The sequence below is a fragment of the Thalia democratica genome, chromosome 1 (genome assembly GCF_965202585.1).
Source record: "Thalia democratica chromosome 1, ktThaDemo2.hap1.1, whole genome shotgun sequence".
NCBI lineage: Eukaryota > Metazoa > Chordata > Thaliacea > Salpida > Salpidae > Thalia > Thalia democratica.
In genome coordinates, this window is record NC_139165.1 from 68,263,842 (window position 1) to 68,291,784 (window position 27,943).

Genomic DNA, 27,943 nt, shown 5'->3' on the forward strand with positions numbered 1-27,943 from the left:
ATACTCTAATTTTTAAAAGTTGTGGCCAGGTCTTTAAAATTTTAACAGAAATTGAGTTTGAAATATTTTTTTTATAAATTACATGATAAAAATGTTTAAATGTCTATGTGTTAGCCAAGTTTTAAAATTTGTTATTTAAGTATTAAATGCTTTTTCTCTCAGCGTCGATTAAAACTGTTAATTTTATAGAGAAAAGTGACACAAAGGCCAGATGTTTCAAAGACCTTTGTGAAAGTTTAGATGCTGACCATCTGCGCCTTCTTTATCACAACAAAGTTCGCTGGCCGTCAAAGGGGCGGACACTGGTTCGTCTCGTTGAATTAAAGAAGCAGGTGTTCACCTTTCTTAAAGATGAAGGCTTAGAATTAGTGAAGTTCTTTGAAGATGATGTTTTTTGGCCTGGCTAGCTTATCTCACCGATGTTTTCGAAGAATTGAACGCTTTGAACTTAAGCATGCAAGGGAAGCAAAATTCCATTTTTGTCATGAAAGACATGATTGAGACGTTTAAAAATAGAATTAACAGTTGGAAGAAAAAGGTTAGCAATGTAATTTTGCGATGCTTCACCGGTTCGATGAGGCCCATGAAAAATGCATAGAATTCAAATTCTCTGAAGAAATATACAACCACCTTGATGTTTTGTCTATAAAGTTTCAACATTATTTTCCTGAAGATTTTCGCATCAGAAATTTATGGATTTTGAATCCTTTTATGTGTGATATTGCTTCAGAAGAAGTGAATCTTCCTACTAATACCAAAAACGAATTGCTGCAACTATCTGAAGATAGCAATTGAAAATTGAGTTTCAAAGGGAAGGAGCTTTTAGATTTTTGGATATGTGCAATTTCAGAGTACCCCGTCTTAGCAAAGCGTGCAGTAAAATTTCATTTACCATTCACCACCACTTATTTTTGCGAGTCCGGCTTTTCGCATGTAACAAACATTAAAACGAAGCAAAGGAACTGTATGCTGACTCCAACCTTATCTGCCTGTCTCCGTCTCAGTCTATCCAAAATCCAGCCGCGCATTGACATGCTTGTTGCTAAGAAACAAGTTCATGTTTCGCACTAAATGTGTTTTATTTATGTTTCGTTGGGCATCTAACCCGTTTATTACAGCAATCTGTGAATTCGATTAGGTTCATGTTCATTTCGTTATTGTTTGTAGCTCTCATTTTGTTTTTATTATGCAAGGAAAGATTTTTATGACGTTTAATTAATCATGTTTGTTTTCGTTTATTTATTATAGAATCATAAAATACCTGTTGCCTCTGGCGCACTTTGAGTTTGACTCGACTTAACACTATTACAATTGGTATGATTTCTAACAATGATATAGTTTTGCTAAAAAATTCGTTTTTTACTGAAATTCTTTTGTTTTTTTTGCAGGAAATATTATATTAAAAATTTTATGTAAAATTAAATTAGGGGTTCCGCGGAAAAGTTGAACTTTGTTGAAAGCTCTAGATCAGTGCTTCTGAACCTTTTTTTAGTGGCGGAACCCTTTTCCAAAGTTGTTTTTAAAATTATAGTAGCATTTTTTAAGTAAAAAGTAAGCTTTTATACATATTAAGTTTTAAGTTAAGCTAATTGACATTTTTTAAGCTTTTTTACATTATTTGAAACAATATAATATACCAGAAATAAGTTTCTGATAAATATTTTTTATTTAGTTTTATTGTGTAAACATTTAGAATTTGTTTTGATTGCTCCTACATTGTTTGTTAAAGTGACAATACCAGTATTTTCATGACTTCACTAAAAGAAGAATTTCAAAAATTTTTTTAAATTTGCGCAACCAGGACACCTACTAATAATGAATACCCATTAAAAGTTCTACCGCTAGATACACACTAAGCAGATCAATGAATGCTACAATTATATATGTTTTCCATTTTATTTGTTCCATTTTTTTTGAAGTTTTATGATTTATGTTTTTTTTTCTTTCAAATTTCTTTTTTAAATTTCGAACGGTTTCGCGGAACCTCTGAGAGGCGTCGCGGAACCCCATTTCAGAAGCACTGCTCTAGATAATGATTTAATTTCAATAATTTAAAGTTTTTAAAGAAAAATACCTAATATCAATATAAATAGTTTTAAGGTAAGAATCTTAGATAAACTTGATGCTTTTAACTTTAAATTTTGCTCTTTATAGATATGAGTAAATTAATTAGCATATACCAAAAAATCGTAGCTTTTTAATACTCAATATAAGCATTTTTAAATGTGTATCTACCTTTTTCTTTATCAACAATCAATATTTTGATTTTAAATTCAGATATAGCATATCGTTGATGATGCTAAAAAATATTAAAAACAAATTTCGATTGTTGTTTAACATTTTTTTTTTACAATTTTAAAAATATTTTCATAATAACTGAATTTTATCAAACTTATGTTTTATTAGTAGTGGTCATGTTTTGTATAGTGTTATATTAATTTTTTCAAAAAGTAATAGATATTCTTTTTCATAAAAACTTTTTAATTTTTATTTTAAATTTAAATGTTTTAGATAAAGCTAAAAGACGAAAACTGTTATTAGTTAATACACACATAGTAATACAAAATGGTGATGAACATTTTTACAAGTTAGTTTTCGACAACACAAGCTTTACTTTACATGACTAAAAACGCTTAGTAGCATTACCATCAAACTAAAAAAGTAATAAAACTTAAAAAGCGCAGCTATTATTTTTAATTATTAACTAAGACCAAGATGCAATGAAGAGAAAGTTATGATTCTGCTAAGTTGCCATCAAAACTTTGAGAAAAAGCAAAGTAAATAAGCTGCGAGAGCGGCGCTGCCTTTTTTCAAGCGAAACATTCTACGATTACAGTTTCATTCTTGGCACAAGCTTGCGTCGCATTACTGCGATGGCTTTGTTAATTAAACTTAACAATTTTTGTCAGTAGTTAATGTTGTGACAAGTACAGTAACATTAGCTGAGCTAGTAGTATTTCGTTACGACAATGAGCAAGACACTGACGAAACTAGCATTTAGCTTTTGATTCTACATGGTTTATTTAAAAGTACAAGCGATATAAGCAAAAACGGTAAAATAAGCTCTTATAAAAATTACTGATTAAATTTTAAATGTATAATCTAGGAAAGTTTAATTTAAAACTTGTTTTTTTAATATTTGTAGAATATCTTAAGTTTAAATATTAAAGATTTAGAAGTGATATCAAAAGTATTAATACAGGTATATTAAGTTTATAACATGAGAAAAATTGCAATTTTTTTTTTGTTTAGCTGTAGTTTTTTATAGCGCTTCTATTCTTAAAAAGTTACTTAAAAGTTATAAAAAAATGATTTGTAACTAGCCATCTTAATTATATTGTTATGAACAACTGAATTACGGTGATCTATTTATTTATAACTTAATTTTGCTTGCTGGTAATTTACACTATTTCCACAAAATAATCTTCAAGTCACAATATTTTAGGTGGTCAACTTAGTTTTTTACTATAGATTGAAATTCACAATATTACAAAAACTCTTAAACTTTTTTTAGCTAAGCACCAGTTTGTAAGGTTTTTATTTTTTTGTAAACAGAAAGTATAGTCATTTTCATTTTGTCAACAACATTAATAAACAGTTTAACTCGTATAAAAAAGAATATTGCTTAAGGTTTTTACATAATATCTTGGCGATTGCATAACGTTAATTTAATATAATATATGTATATATATATTTATATATATATATTACTTTTAACTATTCTTACTTATACTTTGAAATTTTCATGTAAAATCAAAAGCTATAAATTTATATGTCTAATTTTAAAACAGTTTATATACGTCAAATTAAATAAAAAGACTTTATATCAAAACACAAATGCTCAACTAAGTTAAATTTGTTTAATAAGCATACCTTGTACTATTTATATAAAAAAAGGTTTATAATTATAAAAAATTATTTGTGTTTGTTTTTAGTTGCGTTTAAAATCAATCTTTAATAAAAATACTTTATTAATCTTATAGTTTTTAGTTTTTTTTTATGCTGATGAAGCTTTAGAAATTTCTACACATTTATGATTTTTTTATAGTACAGTGTGTATCTATCTAGTCGTTAATATTATTTGTTAAATTCTGTGAAATTATCAAAATTAAATTTTAATGACCTAACTCGCCAGTTTAAAAAAAAAGCTTTTCTTAGAATTTTACTGCTACGCAAACTTTGTGACGCAGCGCAGAATATTAAGTATTCGATCAATACTGAGCAAGCAGAGCGTTGATGTAGAAATCAATTCAAACCTTTTTTTTTTTGCTTTCGTCAAAGTTTTTATTTTCCAGAAAATTTTAGTGCAATTTGTTGTAACTTGTGTAGCATGACCAAAGAAGACCACCAACTTTTAAATGGATCTGACAAAATGGAACTGTTAAAAGCTGCGCAAAACTTGCCGTTGAAGCCAGATTTAAAAAATGATCTCTCTTCAAAGTTCAGCAGCTGTTGCAAATCTACCAGCCTCCGAGCAGCCGAACTTTGTTCTGATTGTGGACCTAAAAGTCGCAGAAGCTCGAGTCCGGATATAAAACCCGGCATGATTGAGGTCACTCCGAGCAGATCTGAGGTTTCAACTATTCCTATGACGGAACAGGAACACGATATTAAAGCAACGAAAGTTAAAATTGAGTGTCAAGGACAGATTAATAAAAATCAAAATGTTCAGTCGAAGGATGGGTTTTCAAAGCTGAGACTGTTTGTACTTTTACTATCTTTGTTACAGCTTGTACAGGTTATGGGAAGCGGGTAAGATTCTAAGAATACTTTGTTTTATTTTCTTATTTTCAAGATCAATTTCATAAGATGTTTTTAAAACTAATAATATTAGCCTAGAATTTAAAACAACATTGAAAAAAATAACCTTAATTTTTTTTGTAAGTCTTCTGTCTATAAAGTTCAAATAGTTACCCTTTAATATAAAAACAAGCTAAACTGTAAATAAAATTTGAAAAATAGAAAATTTAAAAAAGTTAACACTTTTACAGTTACGGAAAAAGTTCTTTGACTTCAATAGAAAGAAGGTATGAGCTGAACTCATTCCAGATTGGAATTTTACAAAGTTGTTTTCACGTTGGGAATTTAGCACTTATACTATTTGTTAGCTATTACGGATCTAAGTGGCATAGGTTACTTTTTCTTTTATCATAATTTACAAAAACAAAGTTAGCGTAAATGCTGTCTTTTTAATTTTAAAAAATTTTATCAAAAAAGTTTCCCTCCTTTTACTTGAATAACTTTTACACTTTAAAAAGTATTTGTTTTGTACCTGGTCTGAAAATTTCAAAACGGTCGTTTTTTTTTAAGTTTAATTAATCCAACAGGCCACGGGCAATAGCCATAGGTGCAATAATGATGTCGATTGCTAGCTTTCTGTCCGCCACACCACACTTTCTCAGCGAGCCTTACGAACCGATTCCGATACCAAGCTCTCTGAAAACAAATACGGAAAACAAAACAACAGCCGAGTTCGTGCCGCAGCTCTGCACTGAGCAACATAATGCAAATAACATTACAGAAACTTCAGCTTTGATAAACTACGCAAAAAAAGAAAACACCGATTCTTGGCTTTACATTTTAATTGCTGTTGGCAGCATAATAAAAGGGATGGGCCACACTCCGCTCCATCCACTGGGTGTCGCTTTCATAGACGACTTCGCTTCGCCCGAAAACTCTGCAATGTACATAAGTTAGTGGTGACATAAACAATGTTGTAGCTCGAAGCTTTTTTTACAATAAGAAGTCTAATATATTGTTACAGCTTACAAACTTGAAAATTTAGTTACAAAACTTTTTCTACAATTCTAATCATTAAACGTTCAAGTTGATAAAATATATTCAGATTTAAATATGCTTTTTTGATATTTTAGTTTTCAGATAATTTCTTTTAATGAATTATTTACAATAAACTCAATGCAGTCTTTCAATTATCAGTAACTTTTTTAAACTTTCAACAGGCATCTTATCAGCCTTACCACTTTTCGGTCCCGCGATAGGGTTCATTATTGGTTCATTTACAACTAAAATGTGGGTAGATGTGACGAGATTGCAGTACGCCAAGCAGCTTGCCATCAAGCCTTCCGATACTAATTGGGTGGGTGCTTGGTGGATTGGTTACCTGGCTTCTGGAGTGCTTTTACTTGTTATGAGCATACCACTTTTTTTTATTCCAAGGTATCTATTAAAACAGATTTTTTTTTAATTTTTTTCTGAGGTTTGAGTACATTTACACGGTTAACATTTTAAACTTTACTATATATTTGGTAAAGCTCTGTGAAAATAAGAATTATTATTACAGGGTTTATAAGAATAACAGAGAATTACTATTTATTAAGCATTGATTTTCTGCAACTTATATTTGTTTTTAGGTCAGTAAATAAAGAAGAAGAAAAACCTCCGAAAAGAAGAAAAAACTACAACGGATGCTACCTAAAGTGTCTGGAATGCCTGACCATCGTGCACTCGGAAGACGAAGAAGAAAACCCCGGTTTGGAAGATCTCAAAGTTCCGGACGAAGGTGAAATGTACACGAGCAGAACGGACCACTGCCAGGAACTGGACGACCTTCACACTGAACTGATGTTCACAAATAAGCTGTTGCACGGAAACAACAACATCGACGGCAAAAATCGCATATCTGCCACGAAGTCGTGGTGCAACAATTCCAACGGCAACACGCCGCTGCTCAACGTGCAGAATAAAAGCTTGAACGTGGTGAAAAGCGTTTCGACGCCTGTAATAACCAGAACACCGACCGTTCAGAGAAGAACTAAACAGCAAAGGGCTAAAGATGCGAACAGAAACAAACGTCTCAGCGTGCGCAGTTACTATAGCATTGATACGGCCATGGATAAATCAACGTTGAACCTTGAAGGTTAGAAAATTTTAATTCAAAAACTACTATGTTCTAAGAAATATAAAAAACATTATACTGTAAATATAAATCGTGTTTTTTTTTCTAAAAAACACATGTTAGCTAATAAATTTAGTCTGTTTTGAGAAAAAGCTATGATTGACAACTAAACAAGTAACTTTTGTAATTAAAGACTTTTAATGATACATTTTAAGTTCGATAATTAGTTTGGCAAGTGAAATGTTATGCAACTTATGACAGCATAAAAACGAACTAGCACGTCACTCAAGCCTACTTAAACAGCGTGTTTACAAAATAACACTTTTCTTGTTTGGCGCAGAAGGCTTTCTTGAAACGTTACGCAAGGTACTGAAGGACCCGGTTTTTATGTGCATAACACTCGGTTTCGTCTGCCTGACAAGTTTTCTTGGAGCGTGTTTCACTTACATTTCAAAATACATGGAAACCCAGTTTGGATTATCAGCGTCTTATGCAAACTTGCTGAACGGTAAGTTTAAAAGTAACTGTTTTGTACAACTGTTTTAAATCGCCTATTTGTTTTTTAGTACTCTATGATCAAAAAGTATGCATTTAAAAAGTTAATTTAAATATTAACGTTTTTAATGAACATTATTCTACTTAAAATCGAAATTTATTATGAAGTTTAAAGAAGTAAAAATAAGCTGTCTTTATTATTTTCATAGTATTGTGTAGTTACATTTATTTCTTGATTACGTTTATTTTACATTACTTTTTTGGTGTTATGTTTACTTTTTAAGCATAAAATGTGAGTCAAATTTATTCTTCCAAAATATTTTCTCTTATGACAGTCATAAAATGTTTTACTTTTTAATGAGCAGTCTGATAATTTCAAAGAAAGTCATAGGTTATTAAATTCATAAATTATATGAGGTTTAGATTTGTTTTCGTGACTTAACAAACAAAGAAGCGGTTACGTAAGTACTTAATGTTTACCTTCTGACTAAACACTCAACAAGATATTTCTTTTTTATGCCAAAAGTCACACGGTAAAGATTTAAAGTTTGCAAAAAGCTATAGCACTTATGGTTTCGAAACAAAAAATAATGAATACATAGTTCAGTAAAATCATAACAACAGCTTTGTTTGCATTTCAGATCTACAATACTACACCACAAATGTGCTGTTGTGTTTTAATTTCATAGTTTGAATATAGTGCTTTGACTAAAACACATTCGTAGAACATGTGACTGAATAGCGTGAAAGTTTGATTAGGTTGCATTTTTAATTCTCATTTAAAACTTTCCCTACACTTAACTAGGTGAAAATGAGCGTAATTAAAAGCTTTGTTTTCGTCGTAGGTTAATTTTTTCTAGCTAAGTATTAACTCGTTAAAGTTTTTGTATGGGTGGCCTGTTTTTGAAAAAAAAACCTTATCTTGTTAATGTCTTACAGCACTTAAACTTATCACTCTTTTAAAGAGTAAACAAGAGATAACAAATTTCTACAAGTCATGTTTTATTTAACTCCAAAGCTGATTAGTAAAAACGAAAATGTGATAAACAGGCAAACTGCAACATTTTTGTTATGTATTTTACGTATTAGATAAATTTACGTATTAGATAAATTTACGTCTTTTAAAACTAAACTTTATCATTTTGAATTAAATTATAAGTTGATATTTTTTTTAATATGTCACAGTTCAACAACTTAACGATTACAGTAACCTCTCGCTTATTTACGCACATTGTGTCCACAGAAAAAGTGCGTAAAGATATGAGAGATCGTAAAGATAAGAGAGGCACCAAATATATTTATTATAATGGCTGTTTTTTGATAACGCTTCTAGTAAAAAGCGTACTGGAGACTTTTAAACTTATAACAATTTGTTTATGTTGTTTATATATATAAAAACAAAAGATAAAACTTTACATGTATTAAAAAACGAATTAAAGTTTATATAAAATAATAATACTTGTAGAAAAATTTTACTAATTTTAATAATAAGCAGTTTTTTTTCTTTTTATTTATTTATAGTGACTTATTTGACACTTAACATTTAAATTGTATTCTAGTTAGAAAACTCAATTTATAATTAAGCATTTGCTTAGAATTAAGAAATGATGTGGTGTCTATATTTAAATTTGTTTTTATAGCCTTTTACAAAAATATGCATTTGGTGCTGTAATAGATTTCTTCTTTTAAACAAAAATATATAAGTATAAGAAAAATTTAGGAGTAACTGGTGCTGGTGAGCATTACAAAGAATTGAAGGCAACGTGCGAATAATTTCAACGCTTGCTGTTTTACAGAAGATAAACTTAAACTAAGAAAAAGCGTCAAATGAAAATTAGTGATATTTTTACTAAAAAAACAATTGAGATTTGTGTTAAGTGTAAGCTCTATATTTGTTAAGTATCACTGCTACTTTTTGCTAGGAAGTATTAATAGATTTGTTTTTTAGATGTTTATTCATATATAGGGCAAAAGTGCTGTATTATTTATTTGTGTTTTAAAATTTCATTATACTTTCATTATTTAACACAGTCATATTTCTTTTAGAATTTTAACTTAATCTCTTATTGTTAACAAAATTGCTAATATACTAATATCTATTTGTTTTTCAATTAGTCAAGGAACATAAGTTTACAAAGTCTAAATATATAAAGAGGTGACCTAGCATTAAAAAACATAATTTTAATTAAAAATATACAATAAACCTAATTTGTGCAATAAAAAGAAATAAAAATTTTTAAGTTTTAGAATTCTAAAATGCGTAACTAAACGAGAGTGCGTAACGTCACGAGTACGTAAAGATCCGAGAGGTTACTGTATTAGTGTGGTAAAGTTTTAGTATTTGTTTGAAATCTGTAATGTTTAATAGGTTAACATATGATTTTTCAGTTAGTAGTTAAATTAGTATAAAACTAAAGTTTTAATAAACAATTCAAGTTATACTTATATTTTTAACTTCGGATTATTTTATTTATCATTTGTTGATGTTTTATCTTTTTAAATCTTAAGTTTCTTTAATTGAACAAATATTTTCTTTTAAAAATTAAACCACTGTTTAGAATTTTATTTGAAACAAGTAAAACTGTAGTTTTTCATATGTTGAATATATTATTCAACTTTACCACACAAAATAAACAGATAAAGCTAATTGCTTGCCTCATCAAAAATCACTAAACTAACTTAAAACTTCCAATGCGGATTTAAAACTTTAAGTTAGCTCTCTACTTTTGTTCACTCATCAAAACCCATTAGCGTTTTCAAAGAAATACTGACTGGTTTTGAGTTGCTAAAACTATTTATTATCTAACGCTTCATTTTAAACACAACAGGCTCAGTAAACTTACCAATGGCAGTCGTTGGCAACATAGTAGGTGGCTGGATGGTCCGAAGAGGAAATTTGAACGTGAAGAAAACATTGTACATTGTTCTGTTCGGAATTTTGATCACCTTAGCTGTTTCTGTCACTCTTTTCTTCTTTGTAGGCAACCGTTCAGTCCAAGCAATAAGCTTGGAAGACGAAGAAACCTCTAACAGGTAGTTTGTTTTTAGAAATTACCTACTAAACATCTATAATACTAAATAAAGTAGAGTTTTTTTTTATAATAAAAATAATTTTGTTTAACTCAACAAAGTTTGGTGTAAAGTGATTACAAATATAGAAGACTTTTGAAAAAATTTTATAGAGTTATTTCTGGTTTCATCCCAAATACTATTTTACAAAAGCAATGACAACATACTTACTATAAACTACAAATAGAACAGATTCTTGCTCGGCAAACTGCGGCTGCGAAGAGAACTTTCGCATGCCTGTTTGCGACGTCATCACCAACGTGACGTATGCATCGCCGTGTGCTGCCGGATGCAAAAGAAAAAAAATGAGAGCCGATAATTACGTAAGTCTGCCTATCTATCGAAATATCAGTGACAAAATTCAATGCGCTTTTGCTTTTGATGTAGTTTTTAAGCAGAGATATAAAAGCTAAAAATAGTCGTTTCTTAAAGCTAAGTTTTTGTAAACTTTTCAGTTTTTCTCTAAACTTTTAGCAAGAGTTTTTAACCTAGAAAGTTTCTTTCTAAAGCGAAGTTATGTATTATTCATCCATTTTCGTAAAACTTACGGTCTTCTTATATAGTTAGCCAATTTAAGCTAAGGTCGCTATCAAATAAACTTTTTTTCTCTTATAAATGATTAAAAAAGTTCGTTTCGTGCATAACGTTTTTAACAACTACAGTAGAAAAGTTATTTCTTTTTGCACAACCATTTATTTTATCAGTTTTACATATCTTTACTTGCAATTTTGAATAAGCTTATTAACAACTATTTTTATTTTATACTTAGTCGTTTCACATATTTAATAAGGTATATCAAAATAAGGCTTGTAATATATTTAACATTTTATCAATAAACAAACTTACTATGCATAAAACCTTTACAATACAACATCAACTTAAATAAGCACAATACAAAACAAACACTTTACAAATTTACTATTATAAAAATAAATAATAAATTTCTATTGAATAAATCAATATTTTGTCTTGTCAGGTTTTTACTGACTGTTCGTGTCTTTTGCGAAGAAACTCATCAAACAATCAAAATGAACTTGAATCTGAAAAAACAGTGTTTGCCGGAGCTTGTTTCGATAAAAATGATAGTTTTACAGCCATGCTGTTTTACTTTATTATTTTCATGGGTCTGGCAAGCATGTTTTCTGGACTTTCAGCAACTCCTTCTACTATGGCAATTTTAAGACATGTCAGAAACTACCAAGAGGTATTTTAGTTTATTTTTTAAGTAGTTATTACATTGATAGTTTAAAACGTTGTGCATAGAAGAATATTGTAAAGAAAATAAGTATCTATAAATACTTTTATTAAAAATATACTGTTTTTTTTAGTTTTACATTTTTTTGAATATTCACATCTAATTTACCCATTTAGAACAATCGTTCTATGTTTTCATTCAATTTATTCAAGTGCAACGTCGATTAAGCATATTTTTATTCTATTTCTTGATAAAAAAGTATACTAGAGTAAAACAAATAGTTGATCCGTATTGATTTTTTTTACTTCGACTTATCTCAACTAAATTAAATTTGGTCAAAATTAAAAGCTTATCACTTTTTATTTTATGTGTACGTAAGTATTATTTGTAGTTCTTTAAGCTGTTGGATAAAAATGCTTAAGCTATATGTACTTCTTATGTTATCTCAACTTTACTTTAATAAAACATTTAATATTTTACTCAAGGAATCTACTGAAATTCTAGATGATAAAAACAAAGTTAACTCGTATAAGGTAAAGTTTACTTTTGTTATTTTAGTTTTTACATTTTTAATTTACATTATGTCACATTTTTTTATTAATGCTTAGTGAAAGTGAATAACTTTTAGTGCTTGAGGTTTTGAACCCGAATAAATCTTGAATTTGCTAAAATTAAACATAAACTAAACACTTGTGTTATGAATTAGGATGTTATTTTAAGGATAGCAAAACACTTTGGTAGGAGAACTAGTCTCTTGTAATAATTAAACAACTTTAAAACTTGAGTTTCATACAACCTTTAAACGATTTCTTTGAAACTTTTGTTAGTCTGTAGATTTTTTATGTTTTCTAAATAGGATTAAGAAATATTAATTAAAATCAAAAAACAGATATAAATTTTATTGACTTTCTAAATATTTGTTATATGTATAACAAAATTCACAATTTTTTTTTTTCAATGAATTAAAAATGTACTGTTTAAAAACAATTTTTTAGTCCTGGACATGACGTAAAACTGTTCTATTGTATGAGTCGATAACCAAAAGGTTTTTTCGTGCACCAGGTCCTTGGACCAAACTTTTTGAGCGTTTTTTTTTTTCGTTCAATAAACAAAGATTTACGTTTTTCTTACTCCTTTATAATTTTTTTTTGAAAAACTTAAAATATATCAAATACATGAGAAACTAATGTTTAAAGTTATATACAACATATCTCTATTGTCGTTACTCAAAAATGACCCAAAAAAATAAATTAAATACAGTCACTTTCAATCGGAATAGTTACATTGTTTTCCCGAATTTTCGCTTGGATACCTTCACCCATTTACGTTGGCTATGCAATAGACATGTCTTGCAAAGAGTGGAAAATAAGTAAATCATCTTCATTGATAAGTGAAGCTCATCATTGCGAGGTTAAACATTTTTTTCGTAAATCATTGTAATATCTGTTAGTAACATTTTTTTGTTTTAGTTATTAGATATATTCAATTTTTTGTTTTATTCATTACCGAATAGTTTTTGTTCTTTAATGGAATTGTATTATAAAATTTTTATTACACACTTTTAATGGTCCTTAACTAATCGTTTAAAACTTGATTAATAAGTCGACAAGTTAAACTTTAAGTAGCTTAATACTTATGTATATATTTTTTTTTTGATCTGATAAAGTAAGAATTACATGTCTTTAATTAATTAATACATGACTGCAAAGTATTGTAATTAAAATTACCGAGTTAGTCGTTAAAAACTTAATATAATATCATAGTATAAATTAAAATTACAAATTTAATTATCCAAATGTTTTGAATGTATTAGTTAAAGTATAATTTATGTATCAAAAAATATACTTGTTTACTAGATATTCAAAATATCAGTTATTATGTTTTTAAGGAATTTTATCGTCGTAAGTTTAATTAAACGTAGATATATTGCAAATATCTACATTCGTCTAAAACTTACCTTTCTTATTCGTAAGGTTTTTCTTATAAATTTTTAAAAATTAATTTTTTATTTATTCTTAAATCTGAGAAACTTGTACTTTTAAAAAGTAAAAATGTAAGAATAAATCTTGTAGACTCTAATGATTGCACTTATAAAAAATCTATCTATTGTACTTTGAAGTTTAGTAATTATTTTACTATACTGCGCAGTTTCGTAATTGTGTAATTCAATCTTTAAATTCAATCTTAAAAATAACTCCTTAAAAGGCGTATTACTCAATTGAACTCTTCTATTAAAGGTTAAATTATAATGACAGTCAACAAATAAAAACTACACGGGTGCTTACCTTTAATGCGCCTTTATTTGACATGTATTAAGGTAAATTTCCCTAAAATTCATAATTAAATTGAAATACAGCAGTTGTATTATCTTATAATAAGTTACAAACACGTGTTAGAAATAAGAAATAATTAAGAAATACAAAAGTTGTTGTTAAATTGTGTGATTAAAAAAAATAACTTTTCAAATAAATTTTTTAAAACTATCTAGTATACTGTGTTTAAATCTTATTGGAAACTGATACTTCCTTAACATTTTCAACTGTTGAAATCAGACAAATAAACACATTAAAAGTTATTACATTATTTATTATACTCATGATTTTCCCTTTAAAAACATTAGTTGTGGTAAACCTTTACTTAATTAAAATCGTAGCCAGTTGCGTCAGTTCGGAAATAACGCTATAATTGATCGGAAAATTTTATTAAGTAGAAATACCAATTGCTTGTGACTGAAGTAATGCTGATGATTTCTAAAGCCTGCGACAACGTAAGCTAGAACCAATCATTACAAACTACAAACAAATTATATAGCTACTTTTTATTCTGGGCTATTTACAACTATAAGCATAAATTGTGATTTAAAAGTTAGGTACAAAAAAATAAAATTTACCTAAGTACAATAATTTACTAAAAAAAATAAAAATAAATAGCTGTACTTATAGTTTTTTTAGTAAATAGCTTTTAAAGTCTTTTGTTTATTTACTTAAAGTTAAGAACGAAAAAAAAAATTAAGGAATGTTTTTGCAGTAAATAAGATACTTTTTAGTTAATATTAGTTGCTAAGCTTGTACACATTTGAAAACTTTAATAAACTGTATACTGTTTATTTTTTCTTTTTATAAAAACTAAACAAATATCTAAAAGCATATTCAAATAAGACATATTTAACTTATTTGTGTATTCTTTTAGTATTTATCATTTAAAAGGTATAATTTAAAAGCTTTTTGTAAGAACTAAACTTAAAATTTAGTTACTAAATGAATATATCTTTTTGACATTTTGGACATACAAAATGTTCTCAAAAAGCGGTTTTTGCTTGTTTAGCAATGTCATCAAAAAATGTACCTCTTAAGCTTTTTTAACACTGAACAAAAAATAAGCTTCATTAAATTAGTAACATTAATATGGAATATATTTTACGTTAAAATGATAAAAAATAAATTTAAAATATAAGGTCTAGACTTTTACTCATAAAGTTTTTGTGTTTGTTTGTTTTTAGTTTTATTTGAAATCATTCAAAAGGCAGTTCATGATGTTTTCTTAAATTTGTCTTATTAGTAAATTTATAAACTTTTTAAACTAATACTACTTAGCTCTGGCTTGTTTCAAATAATAGCTAAAATAAAGTTTATACAATTTGTATTAAATGCATTAAAGCAGGGATTCCTTAACTGGGCCAAGTGGCCTCCTTGGGCCATTACAGAAATTTAGGGGGCCATAAGAAGCAAAGGAGCCAAAGGGGGACATGGGAGTATAGGGCCACAGGAAGGCCATGAGGTCATAAATTGAAACTTATACTAGATATTCTTTACTCGATGATTAAAAGCAAAAATAAGGTTTTAGGCATTTTTAGTGGTAGTTTTTTAGAAAATCTTATTGGTGGGGACCAAAGCTTTTTTGATTTTATTTTAAACGGGGCCTTTTGAAAAACAGTTTGGGAAACCCTGCTTTAAAGTATAGTGTTGTTTGATATAAGTACTAAAAAGACCTTTTTTTGATCGTATAGATATACTATTTTTCTTTGAGGAATGACAAAATAGACTTTAACTTAGCTTAAAAAATAATCTTATAATATTTAAAACATTAAACTGAAACTTCAAGCTTTTTCAATTGAACACATTAAATTTAAAACTCAGTCGTCTTATTGAACACATATATTCAAAAACATCATTTTATAAAATTGGTTGTTTTATTTCTTTAAATCTACTTAATCAAGAGGGTTTCCTGTATCAATACTTTTTGTATTCAAAAACTTACCTATATGATCAAAGACATACACTTTAGTTTTGGAAAAACTAAATTATATCAAAATATAGAAACAAATTATACTATTGTTTTTCTTACTTTAAAACTTAATAATTTTTGAAAAGTTTTAATAATTAGGCAGGAGTTAGGAAAAAAATGTAAAAATGTTTTAACTGTTAAGAACTTTTAAAAACTTGTTTGATATAAATACAACTATAATGAATTAGTTCATAAACTAAAAAAAAATAAATTATTTATTCATTTTGATTCAAATTCTTTTTTATTTTTACAGAAGTACGACAAAAACGGATTAAGACGAGCTTTTTTTGGTTGCACAGTTCTTCAGCTTGTTTTTGGCTGCTTTTTCTACACTTTAGCAATTTTTTCAGTGACAAATAAAAAAAAAACAATAGAAGAAAGTTGAAGAAAAGCGAGTTTTAAGAACCATAAAATAAAAATTCGACGAATCTAAACTTATTACTTATTTTATTGGATTTTTACTTTTTTTTTCATTGCGCTGGTCGCAAAGTATTTAAATAATTAAAAGCGTAATATAAATGCTTTTTGTTTTAATTTTCGTTTTATTTAAATAAGACTTTTGTGAGTTCATTATAGTTTTAAGAATGCGCAAATTAGTTATTATAGTTTACTTGACATTACTGCTAGCAACTTACTTAAATAAGGTTAAACTTTTCGACTTTCATTTAAATATTTTGATTTTTCAACACTTTTTTGTCAATGATTATTTACAAGTTATAAACAAAACTATCAATAAGCGTTCAAAACAAAAATGATTTTATAATAAACGTTTCAATTTTTTTTGTTTAGGTAACAAAAACACAGTTATTTTAATACTTATTAACTTCAAATTTTTACTACAATTAGTTTTCATACTTAATGCCAATGAAACAGCTTTTATTTTAAATTCGTTTTACTATTTACCTAAATTCTAAATTAAATTTAAAAAAAAAATTAGACATTTTCTAACGTTTGAATCTTTTGTATTAACGCTACTTATTTTCTTGAAAATTGATTTCATTATCCATTGTAATTTTTAATTGCAACAAAATCAGATTTTTTTTATTTTTCAGCTTTCTTTAATTAATATTATTAAATTTTTACATGCTTACATAAAATTTTATTTTAAACACCATTAATGGAAGCTTTTTAATACACTAAATTTATTGGTGTTTGCGGAAGCAGTCTTACTTTTTTTTTTTTAACAAGTTATTCTAAGCACAAAATAAATTTATTTTTTTATTTTTTGTTGTTGATGTTGCTTATTTATATTTGCTTATGAAATAATCATTTTTTATCTGTTTTTTTTTACAATTAAACGTTTCTATTACAAACATCTATCTTCTACATACATGACTTTTTTTTAATCTATAAGCTAGTTTGAATTATAACTTTTTAATATGTTTTATGAAAGCTAATTTTAGTTTACTTAACTTTCCTTTTATAAAAATTCCTATTGCTATTTCTAATTTTTCATAATTTTCCAAAAAAATGAATACGAAACTTTTACTTTCGTATAGTACTACTGTATTGTGTATTACTTAAAAAACATTCACAGTATAAATCTATTATTTTTTGTTTACTGTTTTAGTAAAAGTATAAAAAAGATTACACACAATAAAAAAAAAATAGTGAAGTGAATGAATTGTTGTAAGTTTTTAACTCGTCCTTTTTTTTTATTATTTACTTCAACTGTTACTTTCTCAGTCATAAACGTTAAAATAATTTTAATTATTAATACATAGTTTTACCTGTAGCCTTGAACTTGATAGTTTTAGTAAATACTTTAACTGACTGATAAATTTTATATCTCTATTAATTAAAAGCTTCGCTTTTAGTTGTTTGCTAAAAGTATTAAATCTCAAAATAAAATGAAATCGTGGTTACGTGTATTAATTAAAAATTCATTTTATTTTGTTTCTGTATTTGTAAGAGACTAAAGAATATGATAAATTACTAAAAACACTAACTAAGAATGATTAAAATGTAACAACGAATAGAAATTTTGTTATTGTACCTTTTGTGACTTACTTTGGTTTTAATTAAAAAATTATCAATTAGCATCAAAAGAGTCAAATAAAGTGCAAAAATTAACATTAAACAAGCCCAAATTGGCCTTAAATTAAAAATTTAATTGTTATAGCTACTTTGTTTGAGGTACTTTCAATTGAACTTGTTTGATGGTGGTTTTTGTTCAAAGTGGTTTTATTTTGAATACCTCCAGTTGTTTTTAAGTTATATAAGTCAATTAAAGGTAAAAATTTTGGAAACAACTATTTGCTCGTGAAACTTGGTAGCTCCGTTCGTTTTCGTCTTTTAAAACTAAACTTTTTAACTTTTAATAAGAGTTAGTTATTTATGTTAGTTAGTTATTAATTATTAGAGTATGTTATTTTACTTGAGAACAAACATGTAATTATAAAACAAACTTAAAGTAAACCAAGTTAAACTGTTTACTTTATACTATTAAACGATACTTCTATCAAAATACTTCTTTTTAACTTCATAAACAAGTTTGTCTTTAAAAGTTTTATCGTTTACATATAAAAAAATTTATAACTGAAAATAAAATTTTGTAAAATTTTACTCATTTTTTCTAATTAGTCTTTTTTTTAATTCAAACCTACTTAACAAGTTAATAAAATATAAGTATGTGAGTAGAATCCTCTTATGAAACTATATATATATTTATTTATCAAGTAACAGTCTTATACAGCCATTTCGTATATGAGCCATATCTACTATAAAATATCTCATATACGAAACGGCTGTATAAGACTGTTGTTTGTTATATAATTAAATAGATATTTAGATCCAATTTTACTTTTCGAGCACTATTGATCAAATTTTTTTTGTTAAATTAATAGTATATATATAAAATGTAGAAACAAAAGATTTATAAACATTCTATAAAAATGGAAGCACGAGAAATCTAGAACCTAGTTCTTAAAAGATTTAGTTTTTACTTTAACAATTTACTTCTTCGAAAAGCTGCTAAAAAGCCATTGTATAACGGTCAATTTTTTATGCTTAAAAATCTTTTTTGGCTACTAGTTTTATGTTTTTAAATGTAAAGCTTTTCGTACAAATACATTATTTTTGTGTGAACTTTTGTGCATAATAGTATATAATTTATAAATCAAAGAACGCTCTTTTGAAAACTTTTTGATAAAACAAAAGAAGCAGACATGTCTGAATAAGCTAAAAAATTAAGCATATAACTTCAAAAACTCGTTTTTTTTCGAAATTAAGGCCAATATTTAAAACTAAAACTCTAAAAAATACTTGTATAGAATCACTTAACTTTATTCTTTAGCTTAAGATGTCTTTACAAGTTTATTTTTTCACTTACGCTTAAATTCATTCAGCCTTCCCACAGGTGATGTGTGTATCCGAAGCTATAAAAAATTAAAGCGCAAATTGCGGAAATTTAAGACAGCAAACGCGGCTTGTATGTCATCAACGACTGCATAATTCTGTTAAAGTTCAATCAACTTAACAAGCCATGAAACTCAGCCAAAAGAGCATTATCCAAGGTACTGTAGACTTCAGCGGTGTTCTTTCATACAGCGGCTTGTCAATTACTCACAGCATGCTTTCCGATTAAAAAATTAAACAAGCCGCTTGTAAACATAAAAGAAGGAGATAGCTTGTAGATCCATTTAAAATGGAAAATAATTAGCGGTTTCAATGATGTGTTTGTAAAATTCCAGCCTTCCAATTTATCAACTGCATGTATCTGTAAGCACTGCACTTAAATATAATTAAGTTGTATGTTCCATTTATCTACTATAAAGACGAAGATATTGCTTAACAATTTATAAAAATTTAAATTTTATACGAAAACAACAATTTGTAAGTGAAATAACTTCTTTATTTTCAATATCTTTTCAACTATTTTACATCAAGCTAATAATTGTTTTAACTAGAATTATAACTTATTAAGCTACTGACCATTTACTAAACAGATTAAAATGTGTGCCTAAATTGCTAAAAGAGGACAATTTAAATTTTAAAAGTTTTTAGAAACAGCTTGCTTAATTTGAGCAATGTTGTTTTAATTACATTTTCTAAAATAACGTAATAACAACAGCTTTTAAAACTTTAAAAAGGCTGTTTTTTTCGATCAAAATACAGAAAATTTTAGACTTCAAAACAAAAGATAGTATAAGTTAAAACATGGTAAGATCTTAGTAATAATTTTATAAGCATACAATGCAAAACTGAAACATAAAAGCAAAATATTTTAAAGATATCTAGGAATTAGTTAAATTTTGTTTATAAATAAACTAACAAAATAAAATAAAATATTTTTTTTTTCCTAAATGTTTAAAGTTATTCTAACTTTTATTGTGGTAGTAACAAAACAAAAATTGGTTAAACTGTGAATAATAACGAAGTAAAACAAAACATGATATTATATTATTTTCTTTAACTTTTCTTTTCTCAAGGTATAAATACTATTTTATATCTAAACTTAATAAAATAATTAAAAAAATCCTTTTATTAAAACAAAATATAACTGTATTTTTCTAAAATTTAAAAAAATATTTTCACTTATGACGAAAATAGCTATTTTTTCTAAAATTATCAAAACATTTTTTAATTATATCTATTCAATATTAGTAATTGCTTATCTATCTTTTCTAGCTAAAGAATTTTGTTTGTACACTTCGTACCCTGTTTGTACCTTCGTACACTAGCTTTAAATTAGCATTAGTTTAATATTCAGAATCTGTTTATTAACTGATTAATAAATTAAACTTTTTAACAAAAATAAATATTTTTTGAATAAAAGATTCTTAAATATATACAATATACATATAGCTTTCGTATAAATATATAGTTTTCGTAAACGGGTTTAATTTTCTATCAATAACTCAAGTATGTTTGTTTCTTTTTGTCCAGTTTTTTTGTAAGAATTTAAATTCACTGAATTTGTTATTGTAGGTACAGAAATTCAATTGTATAAGTTATTCAATACGTAATGTTAGAAAAAAAAAGCAATATATTTAGGTTTTTTATTATAATCAACACAAAGTACTTATTAAACAAAATCGCGTCTTTTATTTAACGGTAGTTTATAATCTTGTCCTGGACATGACTTTAAACTGTATCCTGGTGTATGACTCGATAACCGAAAGGTTTTTTCGTACACCAGGTCCTTAGACCAAATATTTGAGCGCTTTTATTTTCGTTCAATAAAAAATAATATTAATACAAGTATAAACAAAATAGAATTTGTACTAACGATTGGCTTTTAATTTGACTAAGTACTATAATAGTTCCACCAAAATGAAGTAGACGTAAGGAATTTTGAGACTATTAATTTGTACAACTTAATTAATTTAAAGATTAGTTTTATATTACCATTCGATAAAAATATTTGTACATAAAAAAACTAAAAACTAACTAGTTTTAGCTACAAAAGTAGTGCTTATTTCATACTAATACTTTTTACAATTTAAACCAAGTTATTTTAGTTTTTATTATAAATAAATTTGACACACTTATCAAAATTTTGTATTTAAGTTAACATTGCATTCTATGTTCTTAAACTTAGAATAAATAATGTTGATGAGTTTTATTTTCAATCGTTATATAATAAAATAACCAACAAAAATAAAACAATCAGTTGTTTATAACAGACTAAGACACAAACGAAGCAAAAAAACAAATAATGAGGTTTATTTTAACTTAACTTCGTTTACTTTAACTTTATAAAACATACAAAACAGAAAGGGCCGAGATTTTTGTAAAAATAAACTTTTGAATGTTGCAAGAAATCGAAATACTTTACCAAAAAAAAATATTTTTTCAATTTGTAAATTATAACAATAATTTTTACAGCAGGAGGTTTTATCCAAAGCTGACTACTAGTATATCTAATATCTTCTCAATTGGTTATACTTAGGTTCTGTACCTTTTTCAAAAACCCCAAACACGCCTTATGTACTACTACTGACAAACACAACTGCATTTCACTTTTAGTTTTATTAGAGTTGTCTTTTTCTCATTAAAAGCATCAGAATTAATAATACTTTCAATAAAACTTTATTTAAAAAATGTGCTATTTCTAACATAAACATTAGGAAGACTACTTTAGTTAGAAACAAACCTCTGCTGAACAAAACTTTATGTAGGTTTTGCCCGTCCAGTATGCTTTCAACTACGTTAACAGTTACCTATCGTTTAGAAAAATAATAACCATAAAAAATTATCAATTAAATTTGGAGTTTTAATGCAATTCATTTTATATGAACCACTTACAGCTACTAAAAATTCCTTTTTTGTGATACAATCGGAACAAAAAATTTCTTTATTATTCATACGAGAAAAGTCATCATTGAAAGATTTTTTCAACTGCTTTTAAAAAAAATATTGTCTTTTCACAAAACAACTCTACTTTAGATAGTCCTCTTGTTTTTCCATATGTATCTTTTTGAAACCGTTTACTTATTTAAGAGCTAGAGCTGTATATAGCATTACATTAAAAGGCTTTAGCAAAGATTACAAAAAGCTTTAATTATGTTGTTTTACATAACTAATATCTGCCATTTTACTTCTTCTGCTGTAAAATTTTATATTAATAACCTTAATAAAGTATTGATATCTTTAGCTGATCACTAACTTTAAAACTAGCTGGAAAATTTTCAAAGTCACTTTTAAAAGATTCATGCCATATATAAGTGAATAACTAGAACTCACCGTAGGTCTAATTTACATAAACATAACCGAGTACTTAGAAAACGTACTTATTTTTTTTTAGTTTTAACGTTGTTGTTAAATCTCTAAACTAATTGTTAAAAAGTCTACTGAGATACTTAAATTTTATCTTTACCAATCAAATTAAGAAGTTTGTTTCTGATTGCACACTTTATCAAGTATTTTTTCATTATATTAAAATACTTTAAGTTTTTTTCCTGATGTAATTTAAGTATGTTATAAAACATTGATATATAAGCTGGTACATATTTACTCTAGTGTTATTGATTATTACATAAGTATAACTTCATTAAAAGTTAAAACAATCAAACTGATCAACACAGTAAATAAACTGTTTTTGTTGAAATATTTTAAAGTTTTTTCATTAAGAAAAGGCAATCTTTTAAGACAAACGTTTGTCAAAATTAACTGTGCACACTTTAATAAACACCACTGTAGATAAGCATTTGTTTTTTGTTTTGATAAGTCGGATGTAGTTTATAAGTAAACATTTTTGAATAAAGCTTTGTCACATAAAAGCTTATTAAATTAATTATATTTTCTAATCTGTTTTTTTGTAAATACATATTAAAGTTTCATTAACAAAACATCATTTTTTATTATTTTTATTGAACTTCCTGCAAACAATTGATAATTAAAAAACTTATAAATAAATTTGATAAAAAAACGGCAATAATTAGGCATCGTTCTGAACAACAAACATATTTTAATGTTTGAAATTAAATATTTTTTACATGAAAATATTAAACTTTTATTATTGAAAACGATTGCTAATATTGTCATTGAGTGTCAATTACTTCATCAGACTAAAAACAAAATTGTTTTGCCTAGTTTTTGCAGACATAATATTTTAAATTTTAACGGTTTTTTACTTTTATTATTGTAAAAAAAATGATAAATTTTTGCTGTCACTTGTTTTAATAGTGTAGTCAGATTCAATGGCCTCGATCTAAGAGTTAATTTAGATTTAGAAAATTATGTCTACAGTAACCTCTCGCTTATTTACGCACATTATGTCCACAGAAAAAACGCGTAAAGGTACGAGAGATCGTAAAGATACGAGAGGTACCAAATATACTTACTATAATGGCTGTTTTTTGATATTACTTCCAGTTAAAAGCAGACTGGGAATTTTCCCACTTTTAAAAATCTTTTTGCTTTATTTATAAATATGAAAACAAATATAAAACTATAAATTTATTTAAAAAGGATTTAAACTTATATAAAATAATAATGCTTGTAGAAAAATATATGATATGTTTACTAAAAAACTTATTTGTGTTAAGTGTAAGCTCTATATTTATTAAGTATCACTGCTACTTTTTGCTAGGAAGTTTCATTAGATTTCTTTTTTAAGTGTTTATTCTCGTGATATGATCTAGAAGATATGGAACAAGAGTGCTGTATTATTTTTTTGTGTTTTAAACTCTCATTAATACTTTAGTTATTTAACACAGTCATATTTCTTTAAGAACCTTAATTTAATCTCTTATTGCTAACAAAATTTCTGATATACTGAGGTATAACTAAATGTTTATCAATTAGTCAAGGAACATAAGTTTACAAAGCCTAAAGATATAGAGAGGTGAGTTAGCATTTAAAAACATGTTTTAAATTAAAAATATACAATAAACCTAATTTGTGAAATATTAAAAAATATTTTTTGAATTTTTTAGAATTCTAAAATGCGTAACTAAACGAGAGTGCGTAACGTCACGAGTGCGTAAAGATCCGAGAGGTTACTGTAATCTATTTTCTTAAGGAATATATACATTATATATATATACATATCTGTTATGTGGATTTCAGTTACTCAAGATAAAGTTTTTGTTATTTTATGATCAAAATCAAGTTCATAGAGTGTATAAACGAACTTTTTAATTTTTTATCTTAATGTTATATTTACCAAAAAAATAGTTAAGAATGTACATAATTTTAAAGTCAAACTAATTTTTGTAAAATGAATTTATATAAAGTTATGCTAACATTCAAGTACTGCGGTGACTTCTTCAAAGAATTTTATATGAAACATTGGATATTTTAACTAGTTTATCAAAAAAACATGCGAAAATGTCAGAGTATTAGTGTAAATATAAATTTCCAACTAAATTACTCCAAATCATTAAAAAGTTACTATGAAAATTTGAAAACAAATATTTCAAAAAAAAAACGTAAGTAACACTCAATTATAATTTGATAACATATAGTTTTAATAAAACACTTTTAAATTTATAACAAGTTATATTTTATTCAAAAATGTTAGAATACACTTTTTTTCGTTTTTTAAAAGTCTTTTTTAACAAAATATTTATAAAAGGTATATCTTATGAGAAATATTAACATTTAATAAAAAAATAGAAAAAAATAACTACTTAATAATCTTAACATAAGATAAGATTTTTACCAGTTTTTATGACAACAAGTATTTATAAAATTCTTAAAAGTAACATGTTTAATATATCTTTTAAAATGTGTGTCTGAACCAATACTTCCCAACTTAGAGGGCAATATGGGAAACCCAGGTACAAATCATGATAACTTAAGGTAAATTTTATAAATTTAAACAAAGTTTTTACTAATTATATTATTTTTTTTATAAAAACATAATTAATCAAATTTAATAAACAGTTTTTCGAAAATTGATTTCACACATTTTAATATTTCAAGTTAGTTCAACATCTAAATCAGGGTTTGCCAAACTTTTATTTTCAAAAATTTTCTTTTTAAGTAATTTCAAAAGCTATGGCCCCTTCCAATAAGATATCTCAAAAAACTACCATTAAAAATGCCTAAGATCTTCTTTTTTCTTTTCATCATCACCTCCAAAATATCTATTGTAAGTTTAAAATTAAGACCTCATGGCTCCCCTATGACTCCTTTTACTGCTCATGCCCCCTATGCTGCTTATGGTCCCTTAATTTCTGTCATGGCCTTTAAGGGTAAACTTTAGGAAACACTTAGGGAAACCCTGATCTAATTAGACGCTAAAAAGAATGTGTATAGCAATAATAATTTAGTCTATTTCTAGCGTTGAATTCTTTATATTTTAATTGCTGTGTTATACAAAATACAAAAACCTATTTGAAAACCATAAAACAACGTTAATATATAATTTTCCTCAGAAGTTATAAAAATTACAGTTGAACTAAAATATCATAGTTGTGATAAACGAAACTCGTATTAAACTACTTTACGTAAACAACATGTATTAAGTTTAGTAATAAAAAAAGAAATTCAGAAGCGTTATAAAGCTTATTAAAATTTATTCTAAGATGTTTTGTATTTAAAATTTACCTTTTATATCTTATTATTTCAAAAGAAAAACATTATTTGCTTACTTAATATTTACTGCAATATATTCTAACTTATACATCATTGTAAGTGAAAATATTTTAGTAAAAAAAAAGAAAAATAGTTCAATTAATACTTTTCTTATAGGTATATTTTGTAATATTCAAATTTAGCACAACAATAACACTACATTAGTCTTTATGGACTAAAACGTAATTCAGAATTTTAACAAAACAACACTTTGCGTTATACATTTTACAAAAATAAAACAGTATAGTATTCATAGCTTCAGATAGCTAAAACTTAGTAAATCCAGTACAGAATTAAAAATATATATGAAATTGTAATAAAAGGAAATAGATCTAATTGATTTTATGTGACAAAACTATGTAAAAATAGTACTTTTAGCTATAAACATAGCATCAACTTCAGACATGGCCTAGATAAAAATAATTTCATTTTTGAGTAAGCACAGTGTTTATTATACAGTGTTATTTTAGTATACAGTGGTGACTTTAAAAAAAAATTGATTCTTAATCTGAGTAAATGATCTGCATATTTCTACTTAGTTCATTAAAATAAATAAAAATTTTAGTAAAATATATAACAAAGAAAATATATGACTACTTAATATGCCAAAAAAAAAATTTTTTCAATGAATTATGCCAATATGTCAAAAAATTCTAATATAATGCTTTTGAAATTATATTTGCAAAATACAAAAAAATACTTTGCAATAGTGATAACCTATATTATTAAAGTAAGTATAGCAGTAAAAAAGCAATGAAATTAAGTCGATTTTCGCTAATTAAATGCAATACCATACAAATTATGACCTGAAGAGTTAAAGCAATTGTACGAACATAAAAAAACTTTTTGAGGTATGACTTGAACAGAACAAACTTTTATTTTCAATTCACTGACTTTGATAAATCTAACACACTCGAGCCAAGTGTATATAAATGGATGTTGACATACCTCACATTTGATTGAAGAACTGAGCTGTTCAATTATATCAGGATAGTTTTTAATTTTTAAACGTACTTCAGAATTAATTTTTTTGAGTTCTTTCATGATGAAACGGGCGCTTATTTCTTTTAGAGAAAAGACTTCATGTTCTTCACTTGACTTTACAGGCTGTTCTTCGAGTAGAGGATTGTGTTCGCAATAAAGCTCATTTAAGAACATTGATGTGATTGCTGTAGGTAGTATTTGTACGCAGTTACATCCAATATCAAGTACTTCAAGATGTTTTAAATTTGCTATAGACTCTGGTAACACAACTACGTTGTTGTGGGGTAGTAATAGTTTTCTTAAAAGAATAAGATTGCCAATATTATTTGGTAAAACTTCTAAACTGTTGTTGTCTAACAAAAGTTCTTTCAATTTTTTTAACTCAAATAACTCCTCAGGAAGAACTTCTAACTTGTTGAAACTTAATACTAAGACTTCTAAAGATTTAAGTAAAGTAATTTGTTTTGGAATAATATTTAAAAAACAATTTCTTAAATTTAGTGTAGTGAGTTCTCTTAAATTTTTTGAGCACAAACCGCTTATATCTGCAAGAGGGTTTGAATACAAAAAAATTCTTTGCAAAGTTGAAATTTTAGAAATAACATTAGGTACAGCTTCAAACTTATTGTTTCCAAGATTTAAGCATCTTAAGTTGTTCAACAGCTGTATAGTAGTTGGTAAACTTGAAAGCTTATTGTTCCTTGCATCTAAAGAAGATAAACTTTGAAGAACACCTATTGAATCTGGGATGGCATCTAATTTCTTTCCAGCTAGTTTGAGATTTTTTGTTTTACCATGAAGCAAACGAACAAAATTAGTTTCTTTTCGTGACATCAAAACGCCTAAAAACGTGTGAAAAATTAAGTTAATCTCATATCTAAAAAAAAAATTAAGCTAGTTTATAGGGATGTAGTTATATTTTATAGTTTATTGAAAGACAAAAAGACGCTCAAAATATTTGGTCCTAAGACCAGGTGTACAAAAAAACATTTAGGTTATATTGAGTCGCACACCACTTGGATAACTTTTAACGT

The 27,943-nt window shown here is 26.4% G+C and overlaps 2 protein-coding genes across 2 annotated transcripts; one reads left to right on the top strand and one right to left on the bottom strand.

The window, feature by feature from the left end:
- The first annotated feature begins 4,322 nt into the window (after window positions 1-4,322).
- LOC145837857 (solute carrier organic anion transporter family member 2B1-like) lies at window positions 4,323-16,483 on the top strand. The gene is made up of 12 exons (XM_082945362.1): window positions 4,323-4,752; window positions 4,992-5,132; window positions 5,328-5,692; window positions 5,961-6,177; window positions 6,372-6,877; window positions 7,197-7,364; window positions 10,180-10,384; window positions 10,608-10,743; window positions 11,397-11,624; window positions 12,101-12,148; window positions 12,876-13,025; window positions 16,153-16,483. The coding sequence occupies exons 1-12, from the start codon at window positions 4,331-4,333 to the stop codon at window positions 16,282-16,284; spliced, it is 2,718 nt and encodes a 905-aa protein (XP_082801488.1). The 5' UTR covers window positions 4,323-4,330; the 3' UTR covers window positions 16,285-16,483.
- Window positions 16,484-26,699: 10,216 nt separating this feature from the next.
- Window positions 26,700-27,743, bottom strand: LOC145838256 (uncharacterized). The gene has a single exon (XM_082945822.1). It carries the CDS (start codon window positions 27,741-27,743, stop codon window positions 26,700-26,702), a length of 1,044 nt encoding a protein of 347 aa, XP_082801948.1.
- Window positions 27,744-27,943: the final 200 nt, after the last annotated feature.